Raw genomic sequence first — 19,300 nt, forward strand, 5'->3', positions numbered from 1 at the left:
GTCTCATGGCCTGCAAACTAAGCTTTTTGAGGAGGGAGAGTGTAAGAGAAATCTTTAGCCTTGGTAAGGTCCTACCTAGTAGTGTTTAAACACATAGGAAATGGCTCTGGAACACTTAATCCACTAGGTGAAAGCACCAAAACCAAAACTCACTAAGGTAGTTTCATGGTAAAAAGCAGCAAGTCTCAGGATAGTGGCTGGTTGCCCCAGCAAACCCCAGAACTCTTGTTCCTGTAATAAAGGCTTGTGGTTGAGTGGTATGACAATGTGTCTCAGATTTCACAGGAACACGTGGAAACTTTCTGACTTTTAGAAAAGCAGTTGTTCCAACCAAAAATAGACTGCTTGTTGCTAAAGATGTCAATGGCAAACTGCAGTAAGTACAAAAACTTGAAGATCCTGTAGTTTATCACACTGGCATTTTAGCACTTTGGAAGGGAAAATTAGAAGTATATCCACCAGCTAAATGGAGGGGGAACAGTTGAATATTTGTGGCTGTAGATGGAGCCTATCTTGGGTACTAAGTTAGGGTACCTGGAAGACCACGTTCTAAGTTGTTTTTGACTGGCATATGAAACTGCAGGTGTGGCACCAGTTCAGAGCTCCTCCAGTAATAAGGTTAGCTGGCAGTTTTCTCTCAGATGTACTCAACATGCCTGTAGTAGAAAGGGAGAGACCTACCTCACCTTTAACTAGGGCAACATTCAAGGCACTTGTACCATGATATAGCCTGAAATGATTTGGCCTTTGATGCAGGAACATGATCCAAGTGGAACGCCTTTTCCTCTGCTTGCCTGCTTTGGTCTTGCCTGTGTATAAATAGTGCATTCATCAGAATCTGTACTTGTTTGCCAGTGTGGTGGTGTGTTTCCTGGGCTGAGAATGACAGCCATTTTCAGTCATCATCTTGATGCTAAAATGTGCGTTTAAGAGGCTGCTTATGGCTCCCTCTTCTGCTGTGGAACAGCACCCAATGGCAGGAACATAGTTCAGAGGGAGCTGGCTGAGTGCTGAGGGGAAGGACAGGAATTGTCATGCAGACCTAGAAAACATGGATTAAAGAGTGAGAGAAAAGGTTACCTGAAAGATCTTCTGTTTTTTCTCTGAACATAAGTAAAAAAACCCTACTAATTTGTGCTTAGACTTTCTTCAGAGGATGAAGTGAGTCACCAGAAATGCACCTTTTTTCCTATGTCACTATGGCTTACTGAGTAGAATTTTAAGCTAAAGGTAGTACTCAATTAAGAGTTTTGTAGTAGCTAGTCAAGGTACTATTGGAAAGCTGGATTTTAAGGCTGCATCCAATCTGTTGCCCATTGTAAACTGAGCTTTATCCAGCAGGCTAAACAAGACCCAGGGACTGACTTAATGCTCCCCTGGCATGAAGAAAAGATGCTGCTCTCCAGATGAGAGTGTAGATTTTAGGTATTTAAGTATTGTGGTCTGTGTTAAACAGTACTCTGTATTCTCCCATCCTTTGTGCCAGCCCTTCTCCATCCGTAGCCACTGGCAGTAGCTGTTTGCTTTTTGGAACATCTCACAGTTCATTAGGGCTCCAAATGCTGTACACCCCCAGACATAATTATGCTGCTGCCAGCCAGATTCCTTGCAGCTGTAGAAAGCTGTTTCTTCTTCATGCTTTTCCCCTTGCTAAATTGAACTAAATAGCCTGCTAAAGCTGAGGAGGGAGGAGGACTATCTTCCCTGCCTTAGTTCGGTGGCAGCTTGGGACTGTGATGGTGGAGTGCTGTGCTGTCTCCACTCTTCTCTGCCCCCAGCTCGTTGTTGTCTCTGCTATTGCTGTGCAGGCTTCTGCTGTGGAATAAAAGTCCTTTTGTGTGGGACCACAGTGTGGAGCCTTTCAGCTCCTTGCTGGCAGTCCAGCCTGTTGAATTCTCAGGCATAAACTGCTGTCAAGTGGAAGACAGGAAAGCAGATCCATGCAGTTGAGTGAGAAGCTTCCATCTCATTCATATGTTAATGCTTCCAAGAACGGAGCTGTCCTTGGGCTCTAGAACAGCCTTTTTTCCCTTTCTTGAACCATCTGCTTCCAGTCACAGAATCACAGAATATGGGTTGGAAGGGACCCACAAGGATCATTGTGTCCAACTCCTGGCCCTGCACAGGACCATCCTCAAGAATCACACCATGTGCCTGAGAGCATTGTCCAAATGTTTTGTGAACTCTGTCAAGAGTGGTACTGTGACCACTTTCATGAGGAAGTTGTAGACTGTGATGAGGTCCTCTCTGTCTCCTCTTCTCCAGACTGAACAGACTAAGTGCCCTCTGCTGCTCCTCATACGGATTCCCCTCAAGGCCCTTCATCTTCATTGCCCCCTTTGGACCCTCTCTAATATCTTAATATCAGGGATTAATATCTTTCTTATATTGCAGTGTCCAAAACTGCATGTACATAGCAAACCCTGATTCTTCTCCAAAAGCCTTCTTAGCTGTGTGCATCCTGCTGTGTGATGCACAAAAGACCTACATTCCCCTGAATCTGCAGGGGCTCTAGCCCAGCTCTCCAGTTCATGTTCAAGCAAGGACAGGCTGAATAATTTCAGGAACCCCAGTGGAATTATGTACATAGACTACATGACCTAGTGTAGGTTTTATCTCTGTGTGTGCCACCAATGGCATGCCTCTGCTGAAAACTGCATTTGGTTTTTCTGCCTGAAAGGAACAAAGGCCCTAATGCTGCTTTTGAAAGCCCAGAAGAAATGTCTGATCCAGGCCCTAGACAATCTAATTAGTGATGTGTTTGTGGGGAACCTATGTCTTTGGTGTTGTATCTTGCCAAAGTAGAGACCACATCAGAAGGGAACAGAGTGCACCTTTGGGCAGTACAAAATGATATCAACTAACCTGGCAGCTGGTTTTCACAGGGCAAGTGACAGTCTCTGCATCTGTTAGCCCCTTTGAAAGGAGGAAGCTCTGAGCAAGCCCGAGTTGAATGGTATGTGAAAACAGCTGACAGTGTTGTACTTTAAGAACCATGTCAACCTGAAGACAGATGTCTTCTTCCTTCCCCTTTCTTGTCCAGGAATGGAGGTGAGCAGTAGGTGCCTTGTTTGCCAGTATGAGACTAACTCCTGGGTGTTCAGGAGGGATGTGGGGGAGGTTCATTGTGTAGACTTGCTGCACCCTGTGGCCTGTCCCAGGCTTTTCAGGACACAAAGGGGGATGTTTTGATAGCAATCAGGCTTTGGCGAAACTTCCCCCTCCTTTTAACCAGCAGTAGCACTGTACTGCAGTAGTCTTGCTGCCCCACAGTGAGGCTCTTGTCTCTTGTCACAACATGTCTTTAAAGCCTTCTTAATTCTTACTTACATAGCATGCCTGGTGTGCTTGGGAAGTAACTACAGAGAGAGCTTACATAGTGGTGTAGTTATTGTCTGTGGTGGCTCTTTGTCCTGGCACAAGGGATAGCATATGGATTTAGCCTCTGCACTTCCTTTTAATGCTGCTGCTCAGTAAAGAGCTGTATGAAAGGCCTGTCTATACCTATCAGTGGAGTAGAAACAAATCCTAAAGTAGCACAGCCTAGCAGGGTGATTCATGAATTGCCCAGGAATAGTACATCTGCATAAGTGTAGGATGTACCTGAAAATGGAGCTGTGTTCCTCATTCCTGGCAGTTACTAAACCTGTCAGAGCTGTTGCATTGTATTTTGGCTATACATGTTGGCTTATAAGTAGCTGAAAAAAATAATGTCCCAGCTGTTGTTTATAAATAGCAACAAGCTTTAAAGAGCTGAAGGAGAAGAAAGAATATTACACACATTTGCTTAAGACCTCTTAGATGCCCAATCATCCTGCACTGCAGCAGGAGAGGCAGGTGGTCAGGGCATCATCTGTCTTTGAACTTACCTCTAACATGTTCTCAGCCACTGGTAAGTTCAGTCCATCTGGAGATCTTGCTAATAAAAACCTTTCTTTCAGGTTGTCAAGACAATTGGTTTGCGAGAGGTCTGGTTTTTTGGACTTCAGTATCAAGACACCAAGGGTTTCTCAACATGGCTAAAACTGAACAAAAAGGTATGCTTGCTCCAAGATTTTTCTTGTCCTTGTTCCCTTCTCTGAGAGCGCAAGGGCAAATTCAGTCTCCATACTTCTGTCAGGGATCTGTTCTTGACTATCCATATACTTCAAGTACTGCAAGATCAGTGAGTTGGTGTTGTGGTGTCCACACACTCCCTCCCCAGGGTGTGAGGAGTTGTGATATCTGACCTGGTCCTGCATCTAGCTCTGTTTGTTACCAGGTCATATCTGTTACCCTTCCTGGTAAAACGCTGATGTCATGCTCATGTGAGCATCTTGGTTGGGGAGAAACCTGGAAAGTAATTTAGCTGGTCAACTACTGGCTTGTGTAAGTCCAGTGGGGAGAAGTGATGAGGTATTTAGCAGTAAGTAATTGAAAATCCTTGCTTTTCTGCCCACTCTCTTCTGCATTGTAAAGGAGAAAATTTTTTTCTAGTGCATGCTTGCCTTCCTGTTTGTAAACTACTCCCCTTCACTTGGTATATAGGCTCTAAAATCTGCTAACTGTTCCAGGTAACAGCACAGGATGTACGTAAAGAAAGCCCTCTGCTTTTCAAATTCCGTGCCAAGTTCTACCCAGAAGATGTGGCAGAAGAGCTGATCCAGGACATCACACAGCGCCTTTTCTTTCTCCAAGTAAAGGAGGCAATTCTGAATGATGACATTTACTGTCCTCCAGAAACAGCTGTCCTTCTGGCTTCTTATGCCGTCCAGTCCAAATACGGAGACTTCAACAAAGATGTGCACAAATCTGGCTACCTTGCTAGTGATAAACTGCTCCCACAGAGGTAAATGAACCTGTATAGTCTTAGACATTCTCTGTCTTAAAGGGTTTGTGATTTTTTTTTTTTTTTTTTTTTTTTATATGTAGGGGGTGTTTTGATTGCAATGCTCAGAATAAAATATAGCTTTGTGCCATTTTGAGCATTTAGATTAGTATTCAATTAATTAAGAGCTTAAACCTCCTATTGCTACTCTGAAACTCTAATCAGAAGTAGTGAAAGAAGCTCCAAAACAAAATATGCTACAAGGAGAAGCAAAACTGAATAAAATTTGTCATTTGTTAGAAGTCTGAATACTTACCATTGTGTCTCTATCTAGCCTTTTAATAAAACTGTATTTCTTGGAATATTTTTGTGGGGGAACTCTGATGCCAATGGAGTATTTAATGAAGCATTATTATAGAGTGATGTGATTGTATGTGTGCATATATGTAGTGCTTTGTTTTAAACATCCCATGTGCACTCTTTCTAGGGTTTTGGAGCAGCACAAGCTTAACAAGGACCAGTGGGAGGAGAGGATCCAGGTGTGGCATGAGGAACATCGAGGAATGATTAGGTAACTGATGCAGCGGGAAACTGCTGTATTTAAAGTAGTGTTAGTGTATAATGTACGAATGTATACAAAAATCTGTGAGTTGCTTCAGGATAAGTTAGCATTCTTCAGGTTATTTTGCTCAGAGTAACTAGGTTCATGTGTTTTTGCTCTTGCTGGTCCACATCAGCTGGCTGTTCTTAGTAAAAAAAGACTGACTTTGCAGAGTTTGTAATTATCTACTAGGGTGATGCTTAGAACCTTTGCCAGCTTGTTGCTGCTCTGTCCATGTGGGAAGATAGCACCTTCTTTCTCTAATGGTTTAAAGACTCAAAAAAGACTGTTTTCTTTTTACATGCTGCAGAGAAGATGCTGTCTTGGAGTACCTGAAAATTGCACAGGATCTGGAAATGTATGGTGTGAACTACTTCAGCATTAAAAACAAGAAAGGCTCTGAGCTCTGGCTAGGTGTAGATGCTCTTGGACTCAACATTTATGAGCAGAATGATAGGTAATAAACCCCTCTCTCTTCATCATTGCCTTCAGCTCCTTTCCAATATAAAGTCATTCAAAATCAATCTCCTGGAATTCAAATTTTTAACTAAACTCCACAATTTCTGTATCATTCTTGGCTGTGTTTTTGATATTGCCAGAATAATCCATAAAATGTGCTTCTTTGGACCAACAAATACAAGAAATTGGCAAATCTTTTCAAAATAGTTTCACTTGTATCCCTAGTCTTCCTGCTATAGATGCATTCTCCAGTTCTGTTTTTCATTAAAAAAAACCCAAAAAAGTGGGATTGAAAAACTGCTTCTTATGTTTATGTTTTATCTGTGTGACTAATTTTGTCTGCTGATTTCAACTACTATAAGAACACTGAAATACAAGGGTGGATTCAGTATAATTTTGAGCTTTATATTCTAAGTCAAGAATTTGGAATGATTTTGGGCTCTCATATTTATTTTTGCTTCCCATTTCTGCAGGCTAACACCAAAAATTGGATTCCCTTGGAGTGAGATCAGAAATATCTCATTCAATGACAAGAAATTTGTTATTAAGCCTATTGACAAGAAAGCACCAGTAAGAAGCAAGATTCATATTAAGCTAATAAACTTTCAGTTTCTTAGCTGAAGGATTTCTGTGGGTTTGGTTTGGGGGGCTTTTTGGGGATTTTTTGCTCAGAATCTTTTCATCAATAGCATTAACGCTGATGTAAGCATGGAGACCTGTTCAGGGAAGTCAAGAGATAGTTATGATTTTTTTCTGGCTAAGAGGGTAGAAATTTAGGATAAGCTTAAGTTTTTAAGGTCAGTGGCAGGGAGTAGCTCTTTGCTTAAGGTTTCTGATTCTCCTAAGACTGTTCAGATTCTCTGATAATACAGTTAGGGATCTGAGGCACCTCTGTTAGCTGTGGATGCTTCCTTTGCAACCTGTTGGCTTTAATAGTGTGTGAGATGATCTTTTGCAGGTTTTTACCTTACTTAAAGCAGAAGGTTTAGGTCATTTTGTAGGGTAGGCTGGAAGTTTTTTCCTTGCAAGTTTATATTGAATGTAATGGCTTTCATCTTTAAGGCCTAATAATTTCCAGTGCTAACCAGTACCTTCTGTTCTGGTCATTCTTGTTCCATTGCTGCTTGAAAGCATTTCCCTGCTGCTGTTGCTCCTTTTTAACAGAACAGAGTTATTTATCCTTGATTGTAACATTTAACACCCTTTCTGGCATAAGCCAAGACATTACATTCAATGTGGCTGGCCAGGCTATTGTACAGATTATTGAAGTGGGAAGGAAGGTGGGAGAAACCAGAAACTCGGTGTGCCTGGTAAACCAGCCCTGCTGGTGTTCGTAATGAAATGGTGATGCTAAGACACTGTGTGCTTGGTGCTAGGCATGTGTTACAGTGAAACCCAGAACACTGGAGTGGCACATTGGGTGCTCCTGGCCTGGGTGTGTTTGTCAGATTGAAATCCGTTCCAGAAAGAAGTGTCTAACTGCCACCACCAATGAATTAGACATTACTAAGAAAAGCTGGCTGGCAACTCTAAAAAGCTTGGGGTCTTGGGAGCATAGTGAATACACAAGGGAGCTTCTTATGCTGAAAGAATAGGTCTAATGCTGCCTTTTTCTTGTTACAAGGACTTTGTATTCTATGCCCCTCGGTTACGGATTAACAAACGAATCTTGGCACTTTGCATGGGGAACCACGAGCTCTACATGCGCAGACGTAAACCAGACACCATTGAGGTGCAGCAGATGAAGGCACAGGCTCGGGAAGAAAAACATCAGAAACAGATGGAGAGGTTGGTGGGGTTCTGAGTAACTTAAGTGTGACTAATCACTGTATAAGTAGCATCATGTGCTAGATAAATGGCTATCAGCACCTTAATCTGCTTGAGCCAAAAATAGAGCAGGTTGCTTTCTGCTTCAGTAGGTCTAATGGGTTGATAGTAATGGTACTCATCACAAATGTGACTCCCCATTACTTTCTTGGACTTAAAGATTTGTCTGTCCGTTTGCTGGGACTTAATACAAACCTTGAAATGTGGAGATTTCCCTTATAACATTGCTATTATGAACTTGTCATTGAGATGAATGCCAGCAGAGCTTTTTATTCTTGCACTTCTATAAAGGGGTACATCTGGAGTAAATACTCATTATCTGAGTGCTGTAGGGCACATCTTGTGTGTGCTCTTTCTGTGTATTTACTAGAAAGTGCTCCAATCTGGGTGATAGTTGGTTTGAAATTACATTGTGGCTTTCTTTCATCAGAGCCCTGCTGGAGAATGAGAAGAAGAAGAGAGAGTTGGCAGAAAAGGAGAAGGAGAAGATTGAGCGTGAGAAGGAGGAGCTGATGGAGAGACTCAAGCAAATTGAGGAGCAAACCAAGAAAGCTCAGCAAGGTAATAGGAAATCTTTCAGTGTTTCCTTTGATGATGAATAGTGTGAGTGAGAAGGGTTCAAATAGTAAAGCTATGAGCATCTCAGTAATTTGTCTCTCCAGTGTTGCATGCTAACTGGTGTTAGGACCCCGGTTTAGCCTCCTGAAGCTGAATGTTGTGATTGCGGCACGCAAAGCAATAACACGGAGACAAGAGGTTTGCAGTGCAGAGTTGCTCCTCCAGAGAGAGCACAGCCTGTTTATTCATTCATTTTTATACATTTGTGGGTCTGGTTGTTGTGACTGGGACATGCAAAGCAATCACACGAGAGATGAAAGATTTCGCAGGGCAGAGTTCCTCTCAGAGAGCACAAGGCTGCGACAAGCCGGAGAACAAGGCGGAGAGCCTCTGCCTGTTTATTTCTTACTTTTTATACATTTGTGGGTCTGGCTGAAGATTGGCTTCTGGAGTTTCCACCCCTCAGCCAACTGGCCAGACCAGCCGTCAGTTACAATTGTTTTCAGGTTAGAAATATGCAAACAAAGGACAGAGAATGAAAAACAAAGGATTTGTTTATGTTACATATGTGGGAAAAAGGTAGAAACTGCTCCTAATATTGTACAGTAGCTAAAAGGTCTGACTCCATTTTTATGAACAATCAAAAGGCTTTAAAAAACTCAGAAAAACCAGGGTGACAGGTTGTGGATTGGCTTCTGGGGTTACTACCCTTCCAACCCACTGGCCAGACTAGCTGTCAATTACAATATTTTCATGCTAGAAGTATGTAAACAAAGGACAGGGAATGAAAAAAAAAAAGTTTATGTTCCCATGCGTGAGAAAAGCAAAAACTCCTCTTAATATTGTGCAGAAACTAAAGAAACTGACTCCATCTTATGAACAAGTAGAAGGCTTTAAAAAAACCTCAGAAAAACCAGGGTGACAGAATGTAAGCCCTCTAGATGCAGTTGCTGAAAAAAGATTTGCATTAAAGAAATGGGTAACAGCCAAGATGTCTCTCTTGGCAGTGGAAGTACCTTGCCATTATTCCTGTGTTGGCTGGAAGCTTTATCCCAGCATATCTGTAGAGGAAGGAGTCAAAAAGTGTAGCAGGGGTCACACCAGCTATTGCTGTGGTGATTTACTATCTAATTGCTTGGCCAGAGTTAGTGTGGTGTTGCCCAAGCAAAATATTGAATGCTTCTCTGCCCTTAAGTATGTAATTTGGGGATGGGTGCTTCCCTGCAAATCCATTGGGGGTGGGCTTGATTTTTAGTCTTACAGCTCCAGGTAAAATGTAAAGGAGAGTGTCCTGGTTTGGGACAAATTTGGGAGAAAACCCCTGTATAGGATCCCTCTAAGGAAGCAAACCCACGTGGCCCCTCCCTCCAACCGGTCCGGAAAAAAAACCCAAAACCCTCTTTGGAGAAAAGTGGAAAAAACTATTTTACTAAACAAATGAAGTGCATACAAGTATAAAGAATGAATAGTATGAAACAATAAAACCTCTCCTTCTGAAGTGAGATGGCAAATTGAGAAAGTCCTTGCCGTGGGTGTAGCTCGGCTCTCTCTCAGCGTCTCCTCAGTCCCAGTCTCTCCGGCGCTGCTGGAAAATGCCGAGGTCCAGGCCCCGGTGGGCCGCAGGTGCAGCCCCCAGTGCTCCCCTGGATTTTCAGTCCAGAGCAGGTTTAAACAGTTCCAAGAAAAAGGAAAAAAAACAGTCCAGGGAAATTCTCTGCCCTAGCTAGCTGAAACTAACTAAAAGCAAAGAAAAGAAAATCTCTGTCCTGCAGTCTCTCCAAGCCTCCGCCGAACACGCTGTCCGCAGAAGAATGTGGAGGAGTCGGGCAGTTTTCTCAAAACAAACTCCGCGCTTCTCCTTGCTCTTAGAACCAGTCTTAAAGGCACAGGACTCAATATACAGCACAAACAGAACAGACGATTGGGGATACAGGCATCATAAAGTTACCCTAGGACAGAGAGGAAAGGGGATAGGTGCTTGCATCCCTCTTTTACCTGTCCCTCTGAAGGAAAACCCTTATCCAGACAGAATTTCCTCTTCTACTGCCATTCTTTACTTATCTGTCTTGAAATGTGCTCCCCTATTTTTCAGAATTGGAAGAACAGACTCGCAGAGCTCTGGAGCTGGAACAGGAGAGAAAACGAGCTCATGAGGAAGCAGAAAAACTGGCTAAGGAACATAGAGAAGCAGAAGAGGCAAAGGAGGCCCTATTGAGAGCATCCCATGATCAACAAAAGACCCAGGAACAGTTGGTAAGTTGGTGAACTGAAAATCAGTTCGGGAAAATAGTGAAAGGGGAAGCATCTAACCTTTTGAAGCAAACCAGGCTATGAATATAGTGAGGAAGCACTATATTCATAGGTTCTTTTTTGTCCTCAAGTAGATGAAAATATACGTAAATACAAGTGTATTTGTACAGTAGATTTGTATTGCTTTTTGCCTTTTTTTGTATGTGATAATGATAAAGTGTTGCTTTCCCTGGTTTGGATTCAAAGAACTGAATTTTGTAGCTCTGTTTTGGGGAGAAGGAAAAAGAACCAACCCAACAACCAAACAAAACCCCAACCCACAACGAAACTTGAAACCTTTTTGGCTTTTTTTCTTCTTTCATCGTGGAGGTATTGGTAGAACTGAAGTTAACAGGAAGGCTTTCTTACTGAAAAGATGTGTTTTCACTCAGGACTTGAAGTAAATGCTTCATTTAGCAAGTACCTTGGGTTTTGTTTCCACTAAAAGCCTTTCTTCTGCAGGCTGCTGAGATGGCAGAACTCACAGCTAGGATCACACAGCTGGAGCTGGCCAGGCAGAAGAAGGAAAGTGAGGCACAGGAGTGGCAGCATAAGGTAAAGCAGAATCTGAGCAAATGGCATACTTTTTGTGGAATTGCTCTTTGTTCTGAGCTGTAACCTTAAATACTGCAGTGGATTCCACACTAGACTCAATGCTTGCAAGCTTGAGGCTATTGCAAATACGCAGCTTTGGTTTTCTCCATGGAATGGGTGACTTATTCTGACTCCGTGTTGCAATTTTTGACTAATTAGACCTGTAGCCCATTTTCCATTAACAATAACCATTCTTGATTATACTGACTGACTTACTGTGGCATATCCTACTGCAGGCACAGAGGGTGCAGGAAGACCTAGAGAAGACCAAAGAGGAGTTGAAGACTGCCATGAGCACCCCTCATGTCACTGAACCCATGCACTCTGAGAATGAGCATGATGATGAGCAGGATGAGAATGCAGCAGAAGCCAGTGCTGAGTTACGGTCAGATGCCACCATCAAGGACCGCAGTGAAGAGGAGCGCACCACTGAAGCAGAGAAGAATGAGCGGGTCCAGAAACACTTGAAGGTAAGAAGCTGGCAGCAGAGTGTGTGTGTGTGGGTGCTGCTTCTACTTTCCTCAACATTTCTTGCAGCTGGAAGGTATTACTGTTATTTAAAAAATGAGAGGAGAAGCAGGGAAGAGAGATGATCGTGATCTTGCCAGATAGCTGCTTAACCATTGAGTAGAGAGGCAGATCTTGTCTCCTGGCACTTGACTTCCATTTTACTGGAAGCAGTGAAGTATTTTGAAGCAGTGTCAACAAGTAGCATCTGTCAGATGTAGTGTGCTTTCTGTGAGTATTGCCAACCACCTGACAGCTGTTCATAGCCCTGGCTGCAATGAATTGAAGAACTTGGTCTGATTCCTGCCCAGAAGCTGTCTCTTTAACTGTCAAGTCTGGGTTGCATTGCAAAACTCTGCATTGCAAAACCCTGGAGTAGCCCACTAGGGCTCAGCACAGAGACAGCATGTCTCTCAAGACAGCATGAACTCAAGACACAGCACTACTGCATCATGTTCTTGTGAGGAACTCCAGTGTTCTGGTATTCAATTCCAAGCATTTAGTTGTGCTGTCTGACTTGCACCAGGGTTTGCTCATTCTGCACTGTACTGTGGTGGTTACACACAGTGGGGTAGAGGTGCATTTTATCTTCTGCAGCAAGTTTCTTTTCTGGTGGAAAGCTAGTAATTCCTCACATTCTGCAAGATGCTCCTGCTGTCTTCAGGGATCCGTCCACATGGCTTCTTTTAAAGTACAGACATTGGAGACAATCTTTCTTAACTGTGCTAGATGAAGATAAATAGGTGACAGATTGCCTGATGTTTTCTACCTTCAAATGTTAGGGAGAAATATTAACAACTTCCACAAAATCATAGATCTGTTTAGGTTAGAGAGGCCTCCATGAGATCATCTAATCCCACTTCCCTGCTTAAGCAAGGTCAGCTAGAGCAGGTTGCCCAGAAGAATACACTGGGGCTTGTCTGTTTCCTGTCTCTATAGATACTGAATCTTTAGGAGGATCAGCAGGAAATCTTTGTCCAGCTTTGAGTCTCTGGCATGTACTCATCTGTTGCTGTCTGTTTCTCCTCCTCCAAAGGCTCTTTCCTCAGAGCTGGCAAACGCTCGGGATGAAACCAAGAAGACAGCAAATGATATGATTCACGCTGAGAACATGCGCCTAGGCCGAGACAAGTACAAGACCCTCCGTCAGATTCGGCAGGGTAACACCAAGCAGCGCATTGATGAGTTTGAGTCCATGTAAACTCTCCCCTGCACCTGCTGCCCTGCACTCTCTTCTCCCCTCTTTCCCATCCTCTCCCATCATTCACTCATAATCGTGCTATGCTGGAACCACTACAGAAGAGTGACCATGGTCTTATTCATCAAGTTTTGGGCTAATGCTGGAGTTAAGTGACAGAAGAAAGAATAGTAATTACGTCTGCCTGGTGTGGCTTGGGAAAGCAAACGTATTGGGGCAAATATGAAGTTGTTTGGCTTGGGGTAAAGTCTTAGTGTGTTGGGTTTGCCCAGTGAGGTGGCTGTGTTGCTGTCTTCTCCCGTTGTGTGGGGAGACCAGCAGATACTTGTACTGTGTTATATACAGTCGAGCTGACAGTCTGATACTGCCTTCCTACTAACCTGTGCAAGCTTCAGGATTAAGCTTAGTAGCCAGGGTTTGAATTTCTGGCTTAACCCAGAGTCTGAATCATGTAGTTAAAAAGGGGAGACTGAAGCTTAGGAAGAAGGATTCAAGGTAAAATATGGACTTTCTCTCTAAAAGACCAAAGTTTTTTCCTACAAAAATAAGCAGACCAAACAGATTCTGTGGTGTTCCTGCTGGTGTTACATTTTGTTGTTTAATGATGGAGCTTTGATTTTCCTAATCATGAGGAGGCCTTTGGAGTATTTCCACTGATACAGTGTCATTTGAAGCCTTGAATTCCTTGCTTTCCAGAGGTTTTGTCTCTGGTCAATGGCACTATCATTTGTCTGACTTCAGTGTAACCAGTGAGGCAGAGATAGCTAAAGTACACTGTCTTCCTTTTTTGGTTTTGCCAATGAAAACCTGAAGTGGGAGGTAGAAATGTAAAAGATTAAAAATTATTGTAGCTGTATTTTCCCTTGCTGAACAGATACTTTTCTAGTTACGTGAACAAGATTTCAGGTTTTTCCATAAGAGGCCTTTTTAGCACACAGTCATTGGTGCCTTATGACTGTGTATAGATCTACTGTAGCTCAGATACCTTTAGTTTAAACTATATGCAATCATAAAAAGTGATCAGGACCAAAAACTGCTCTCATATCTGGGTCATGTACAAGACTGCATCTGTTTTCCTGGCTTCAAGCAGCATTTGAAGGGAGAGGATCCTGAGACACTTGTCCAATTACTTTCTTAATCCTCACTAGCAGTCTGCCACATCCCTGGCTCAAGTGCTTTTCCTTCCCCAGAAAGAGGCTTTGGCCTTTTGTAGCTTTGAGAACAGAAGGCTTTCTCTTAGAAATGGGATACAAATGGTTGTGAGACTGGTCCTGAGAGCTGCTTGTGCCAGTTATTGTAATGACCATCACCTCCTGTCATCCAAGCTGCCCATGCTGTAGCTACCCAGAATCCTCCCTGCCATTTCTGTGGAGGAAATAGCCATGTATGCTCAGGGTTGAATTGGATGTTGCCTGATCCCTCATAAAAGGAATTGTTAACCTTCAGGAGAGTCATTTTAAAAATGGATTCCACCTAAAGTGAAGTGTTCTATTGCTTTGGCCTCCTTGGATTACCCTGTCCCTATAGGAAGTCATTAGGCTAGCCTGGGTTTTATTTTCTTGCCTAGCATAATCCCAAATTTTGTGACTTGTTCAGTTTTGTTGATTCTCCCTTTGTATGATGTTACTGGTAATGGTGATAGAAGGAAAACTTCTGAAAACTGGAGCATTTTCAGCTCCCTGGTGGATGAAAAAGGGCAAAGGGGGACTGTGCCAAAAAAGAAATGTTCATGATAGTGTTAACAAACTGCAGTATTTCCCCAAGAATTCCTTGGGTGGCTGAAAACAACCTCACTAGTTCTGTTACTTTATTTTCTGAAAGCAATGCAAGTCTGTGCGGAGATTCATACAAATACCAACCAACCTGTGTTAGAAGCAACATGCCAACCTATGCCCTTAAACATCCAGGTGTGTCATGTAGGAGCCCCCTTCTCTCCCCTGGACACAGAGTGCTTTTGGGGGGCACATGACATGGCAAGCTTTTTGTTGGCCAAGAAAAATATGCCTCAGTACCATGAAAGTCACAAATGAAAGATTGCAGTTAAATTTGTCAGAATGTATTTGCGTATTTCTGTACTGAAGGTGATTAACATTGGCTCTGTGTGAGTCTTGTTACTGGGGAACAGACAACCTTTAAACTCCTGTTTTGGTGCTTTAAAGCTGGTTCTCAGCACTTCTGCTCTGTCCATGGCAACTATTGATGCATTTGAGGGGAGAAAAGCCTAGCTAATATTTTAATAATTTCCTAAAAAGCTGACGTATGGTGCCTGGAATATGTATTCAAATAATAAACCAGTAAACCTTTTCTGCTTTGATGGGTCACACAACACTGCTGAGCTCTCATGTATTATGATGTTGGCATGACTTCTGTTTATACAATTTTTTAAACGTTCTAATTCCACATGGTCCAATAAAGGAATAGAACGGCTTGTGCCAGTGAGTCCGCCTAACTCTTTGTAGTTGTTTCAGCCCTGCCTTCTTTTTAACCAGTATTATATTCCAGTGGTATCTAACGATATTTGATTTCAATATTTCTAGCTATGCACAATTAGAAAATATTAGTCAAGGGATGGAGGGTGTGTTTATGGTCTTCCTTCCTTTTGAAATGTATACTGTATTATAAAGATGATATTTTGCAAGAAAACTAATGTAAGAAGCTTTCAGTATTATGGTGAGATTTGTAGACACATTTTTTATTTGTTAGAATACAGTGAATTGTTCTTTCTCTTCATGTTCCAGTTTAATTGGATAACTACTCCTCTTGAGGGTGGGGGGAGGGAAGTACTTTATCACATGTTGCCTGGCTTATTTTTTCTTGTTTTATTTTTTGTTGCTGTAAATTATGTTGAAGGTTTTTGACCAGTTGTTTTACTGGATTATAATAAAACATCAAGTCCTTAAGATTGTGGAGTAATTCATGGGTCCATGTGCTTATCTGCAGAGAGAACCTTGATTAAGACATGTTTTTCCTGTTCAGAGGAGTTGTTAAAATCCATACTTTGTTCTTCCTGAAGTGCCAATAAAGTTCAGAGAAATTCAGCAGATTGTGTCTGGCCGGTTACTTAAGGTTTGCTTTAAGTCCAGTGCTGTCTCATAGCTGAGCAGATCTGCCTTGTGGTGCCCAGAGGTCAGCCTGAGAGCTCCCCCACAAATAAGATCTTACTTGCACTCTGAAAAGGAACTGCTTCAGTAACAGCCCTTTCCCCCTCCCCAGCACCCCCAGCTGTCCAGCTGGAGCCAGTACTGGAATTGACACTTCTTTGTGGAGGCACTGAATATAAATGTTCAACTTGCAAATGGACTGGCCAGATGGAGGGGATGGAGCTGCTGTGGGTGAGCTCCTGCTGTGCTGAGCCCAGGCCTGTGTGCATCCAAGTTAGCCTGGAGAGGGTGGCTGGGCCTTGGTGCTGTTGCTTGCATAGACACCCTGCCAAGTCTGTGCTGCCATCAGCCTGTACTGTGGTACTGTGGATTCTGGCACAATTTGCTGTGTCTGTCTCTACCTGTTTCCCAGTGCTTCGGAATGGGTTCCAGAATGGAAGAGTGGCTGCTGCCACCTTTCTGCTAATGAACTGTGTGATCTTTATTTGCAGCTGCTTTCTTTGTGGTTGTGAAGAGGGGTCTCACAGAACCTCTGCCTAAATCATTGCTGCACTACAGAATAAGGTGGAGATTTCATTGGAACATGTTAGTGATCAGAGATCTGGTGCTGAGGAAGAGACCTGAACTTTTCTATAAACAAAATATGAAGTGTGGAGCAATAGAGGCTTCTGCAATCCCCACCACGCATGGCTTGGATTCAGTTTCTACAGGTGACTTTTTTTGGTTCCTTCCTGCCAGGATTCAAAAAACCTGAGCACTGGAGGAATTGCATGTTTCCTTTAATGCTACAGCAGCCTTCAATTGAAGGTTGCACTGGTCTGGAAAGGTTGATCCTGTTCTTGCTGTTTCTAGTGCCCTTGCTTCTCAATGGACATTACCTTAGAGGCTTGAGGCTTAGTAATTCTCCATTTAGGTTTATCTATATTCAGTTTGTCTTTGAAGAAATGAAAGTGTAAAGCATTAAAGGCTGAAGGCTGCTTCTGTACAGGACCATGTTAAAAAAAAAAAAAAATCCACCACCACCCTATTCTTCTAGTTGGTTGTAAGGCATTCTGTAGTTTAGGATCAGAAATTTGCATTTAACCTCTAATTTTTGTAGACAGCTTCTGTTGGATTTGCTAGTCTGTCTGGGATGTTTCAGATCCAGTTTAGGCTATATCTACATATGTTTGGGGCCCAGCTTCTTTTGTCTGTGGGACATAAAGAGCATAAAAGGCTCTCAAAAGGCTGGGGGACTAGAAACACTGTCTTTTTGCAGGTTCTGCAATGTTGCTTTATTAAGCAGTGCAATTTATTAAGGACTCTAAATAAAAGCCAAAGTAACTCTGTCGAGTAAAATATTCATTGAGTTCAATCTGTTTGGTAGACTAATGCCTTTGGCCTGAGATGCACTGACTCCAAGTAGGACAAAATAACTGCAGAAATAAGACTGATTGCTTTCTCCTTCTCTTGTTTGCTCTTTTTAAAGCAGGGAATTGCAAGGGCATGGTCTCCAAATTCTGATTTGTTTTGATGCAGACAAGCCCTGTAGAGATTTCTCTAGGTAGATGAACAGCTTATTAGTTTCTTGCTCAGGATATGTTTGGAGGGAAGCACAAGCATTTTTCCAGCATCCTAAGCTTGGTAATGCAATGTACGGGGTAAGGTATGATAATTGTAGGCACTCATATGGCAGCTGCTTGAGCACCTACAGACTGCAGTGAGAAAGCAGAGAGCACACAAGGCATGGCTTGTTTGCCCATGGCTTGTTTGTACCATCAGTATGATTTCTGTTCCCTGCCAGCTTTGCAGCTGTGCATAACTCAATCTTGGCTATATAGTTTAAATGTCTTATACCAGGGCATATCATCTCAGAGCATGTGACAACTGGCAGAGAACAGAATTCCTTTGTGACTGATGTCAACCCATAACTGTTGCATACCCATATGCAAATCGATGTGATGTTAATGTCTCCCTTGCAGAAAAATAACTTCTGTAAGAAAAATGCCCCATCCCTGGAAATGTTCAAGGCCAGGTTGGATGAGGCCCTGAGCAACCTGGTCTGGTGGGTGGCATCCTTGCCCACAGTTAGAGGATTAGAACTACATGATCTTTATTCCTTCCAACCCAAAGCATTCTGTAAAAAAAGGTCTCGGCCTCAATGTATGAAATGCTAGGCTGAGGCTGGCTTTTGTCTTTCAGGTTTGCAGTTCTAAGTGCAGTTATTAGACAAGGGAGCAGGTTCCTGTGTCTGAACAATGCCTAAATGAGTATCTAGCTCCAGGTGATGGGTCTCCTGAAAAGCTCCATCTTGGAATTGCTAGTAATTAGCAATTCCAAGATGGAGCTTTTCAGGATAGGTGTCATGATGAGGGGTATAGTGAAAAGTGGAAGAAAGAATGAGGAGATATTAGAGAAAAAGTAGTGCTGAAACTGCAAAAAGTAATACTGGATGCTTGTGGAAGGGACTGTACCTTCAGCTTCTGGTCAGAATGCACTTGCTCAGAGCAGGTATTAATACACATCTTTCTGATGAGCAGAGCTAATTTAAAAATTACAAGCCCCCATGATTGCTATATCCTTTAATGAAATGCAGGCTGGGATTGGTCTTAAGTCAACAAGTTTGACTGAAGAGGGTGTGAAATAAACTGCTCTTGAGCTGGGAGGTTATGGTGAAGGCTGTCTATACCCTACATGCAGCAATATTGCATTCCCATCCATCTTTGAAGCATCCATTGTAGAGAGGGCTGGACTCCATGACGGTTTGGATGGATGGAGACAAGAGATCTCTGAAGTCAGGTTTTAGAAGATGTGGTTTATTATAGAGGGTGTGGGGCCTTGCTTGGAGTTGCCAGGTGCAACTCGTGGCAAGCCCCATGGAGTGGGGGAAGGGAGAGGTAGGGAGAGAGAGGAAGTTCCAAGAGGAAGGTCCAAGGCACACCTTATCAGGGGGCTTCAAGGTGGGCTGGAACAAGACTTGGGCCAATGGGGTTACAGATACCTGACACTTCAGGGGAGGGTTACAGGTGTGGGATGAACCATACATTGGGGGTGAGACAGAACATTCCATTTGACCTTTGGGCCTATCTGTAGGTAAGGGACATGGTTTAATCAAGGGGGGATTACCTTCAGCTGGCCATATAACCATTTTCCAGACATTCAGTAACTAGGACATCTCAGACATCAAAACTTGCTTTCAATTCTATCTCACTTACAGGTTTCATATTCTCAAAATCTAAGCAGTCATATTTATAAGGCTTTCTAGTTTCATCCTCCCCAACAAGCCTTGACTGGATGCTTGAAGGAGAAGCATGTGCAAGTGAAGGTCTTGGCTGGGGCACTGTAACTTCTTAGTGTCCTTCACCCAGCCAGGCAGCAGC

The 19,300-nt window shown here is 42.9% G+C and overlaps 1 protein-coding gene across 2 annotated transcripts in view; it reads left to right on the plus strand.

Moving 5' to 3' along the window:
* MSN (moesin) overlaps positions 1 to 15,878 on the plus strand; it is a 47,721-nt gene extending 31,843 nt beyond the window's left edge. Inside the window, exons 3-13 of one of the 2 annotated variants that reach the window (XM_040088904.2) lie at positions 3,942 to 4,037; positions 4,554 to 4,828; positions 5,295 to 5,378; positions 5,719 to 5,865; positions 6,341 to 6,437; positions 7,492 to 7,655; positions 8,125 to 8,255; positions 10,345 to 10,505; positions 11,004 to 11,096; positions 11,372 to 11,605; positions 12,679 to 15,878. In XM_040088904.2, coding sequence (XP_039944838.1) covers positions 3,942 to 4,037; positions 4,554 to 4,828; positions 5,295 to 5,378; positions 5,719 to 5,865; positions 6,341 to 6,437; positions 7,492 to 7,655; positions 8,125 to 8,255; positions 10,345 to 10,505; positions 11,004 to 11,096; positions 11,372 to 11,605; positions 12,679 to 12,843 — 1,647 coding nt within the window. In that variant the 3' untranslated portion in view covers positions 12,844 to 15,878. The remainder of the gene's footprint in view (positions 1 to 3,941; positions 4,038 to 4,553; positions 4,829 to 5,294; positions 5,379 to 5,718; positions 5,866 to 6,340; positions 6,438 to 7,491; positions 7,656 to 8,124; positions 8,256 to 10,344; positions 10,506 to 11,003; positions 11,097 to 11,371; positions 11,606 to 12,678) is intronic. The other variant, XM_040088905.1, reaches the window with a different exon arrangement.
* The last annotated feature ends 3,422 nt before the right edge of the window (positions 15,879 to 19,300 follow it).

This window comes from Hirundo rustica, chromosome W (genome assembly GCF_015227805.2).
Source record: "Hirundo rustica isolate bHirRus1 chromosome W, bHirRus1.pri.v3, whole genome shotgun sequence".
NCBI lineage: Eukaryota > Metazoa > Chordata > Aves > Passeriformes > Hirundinidae > Hirundo > Hirundo rustica.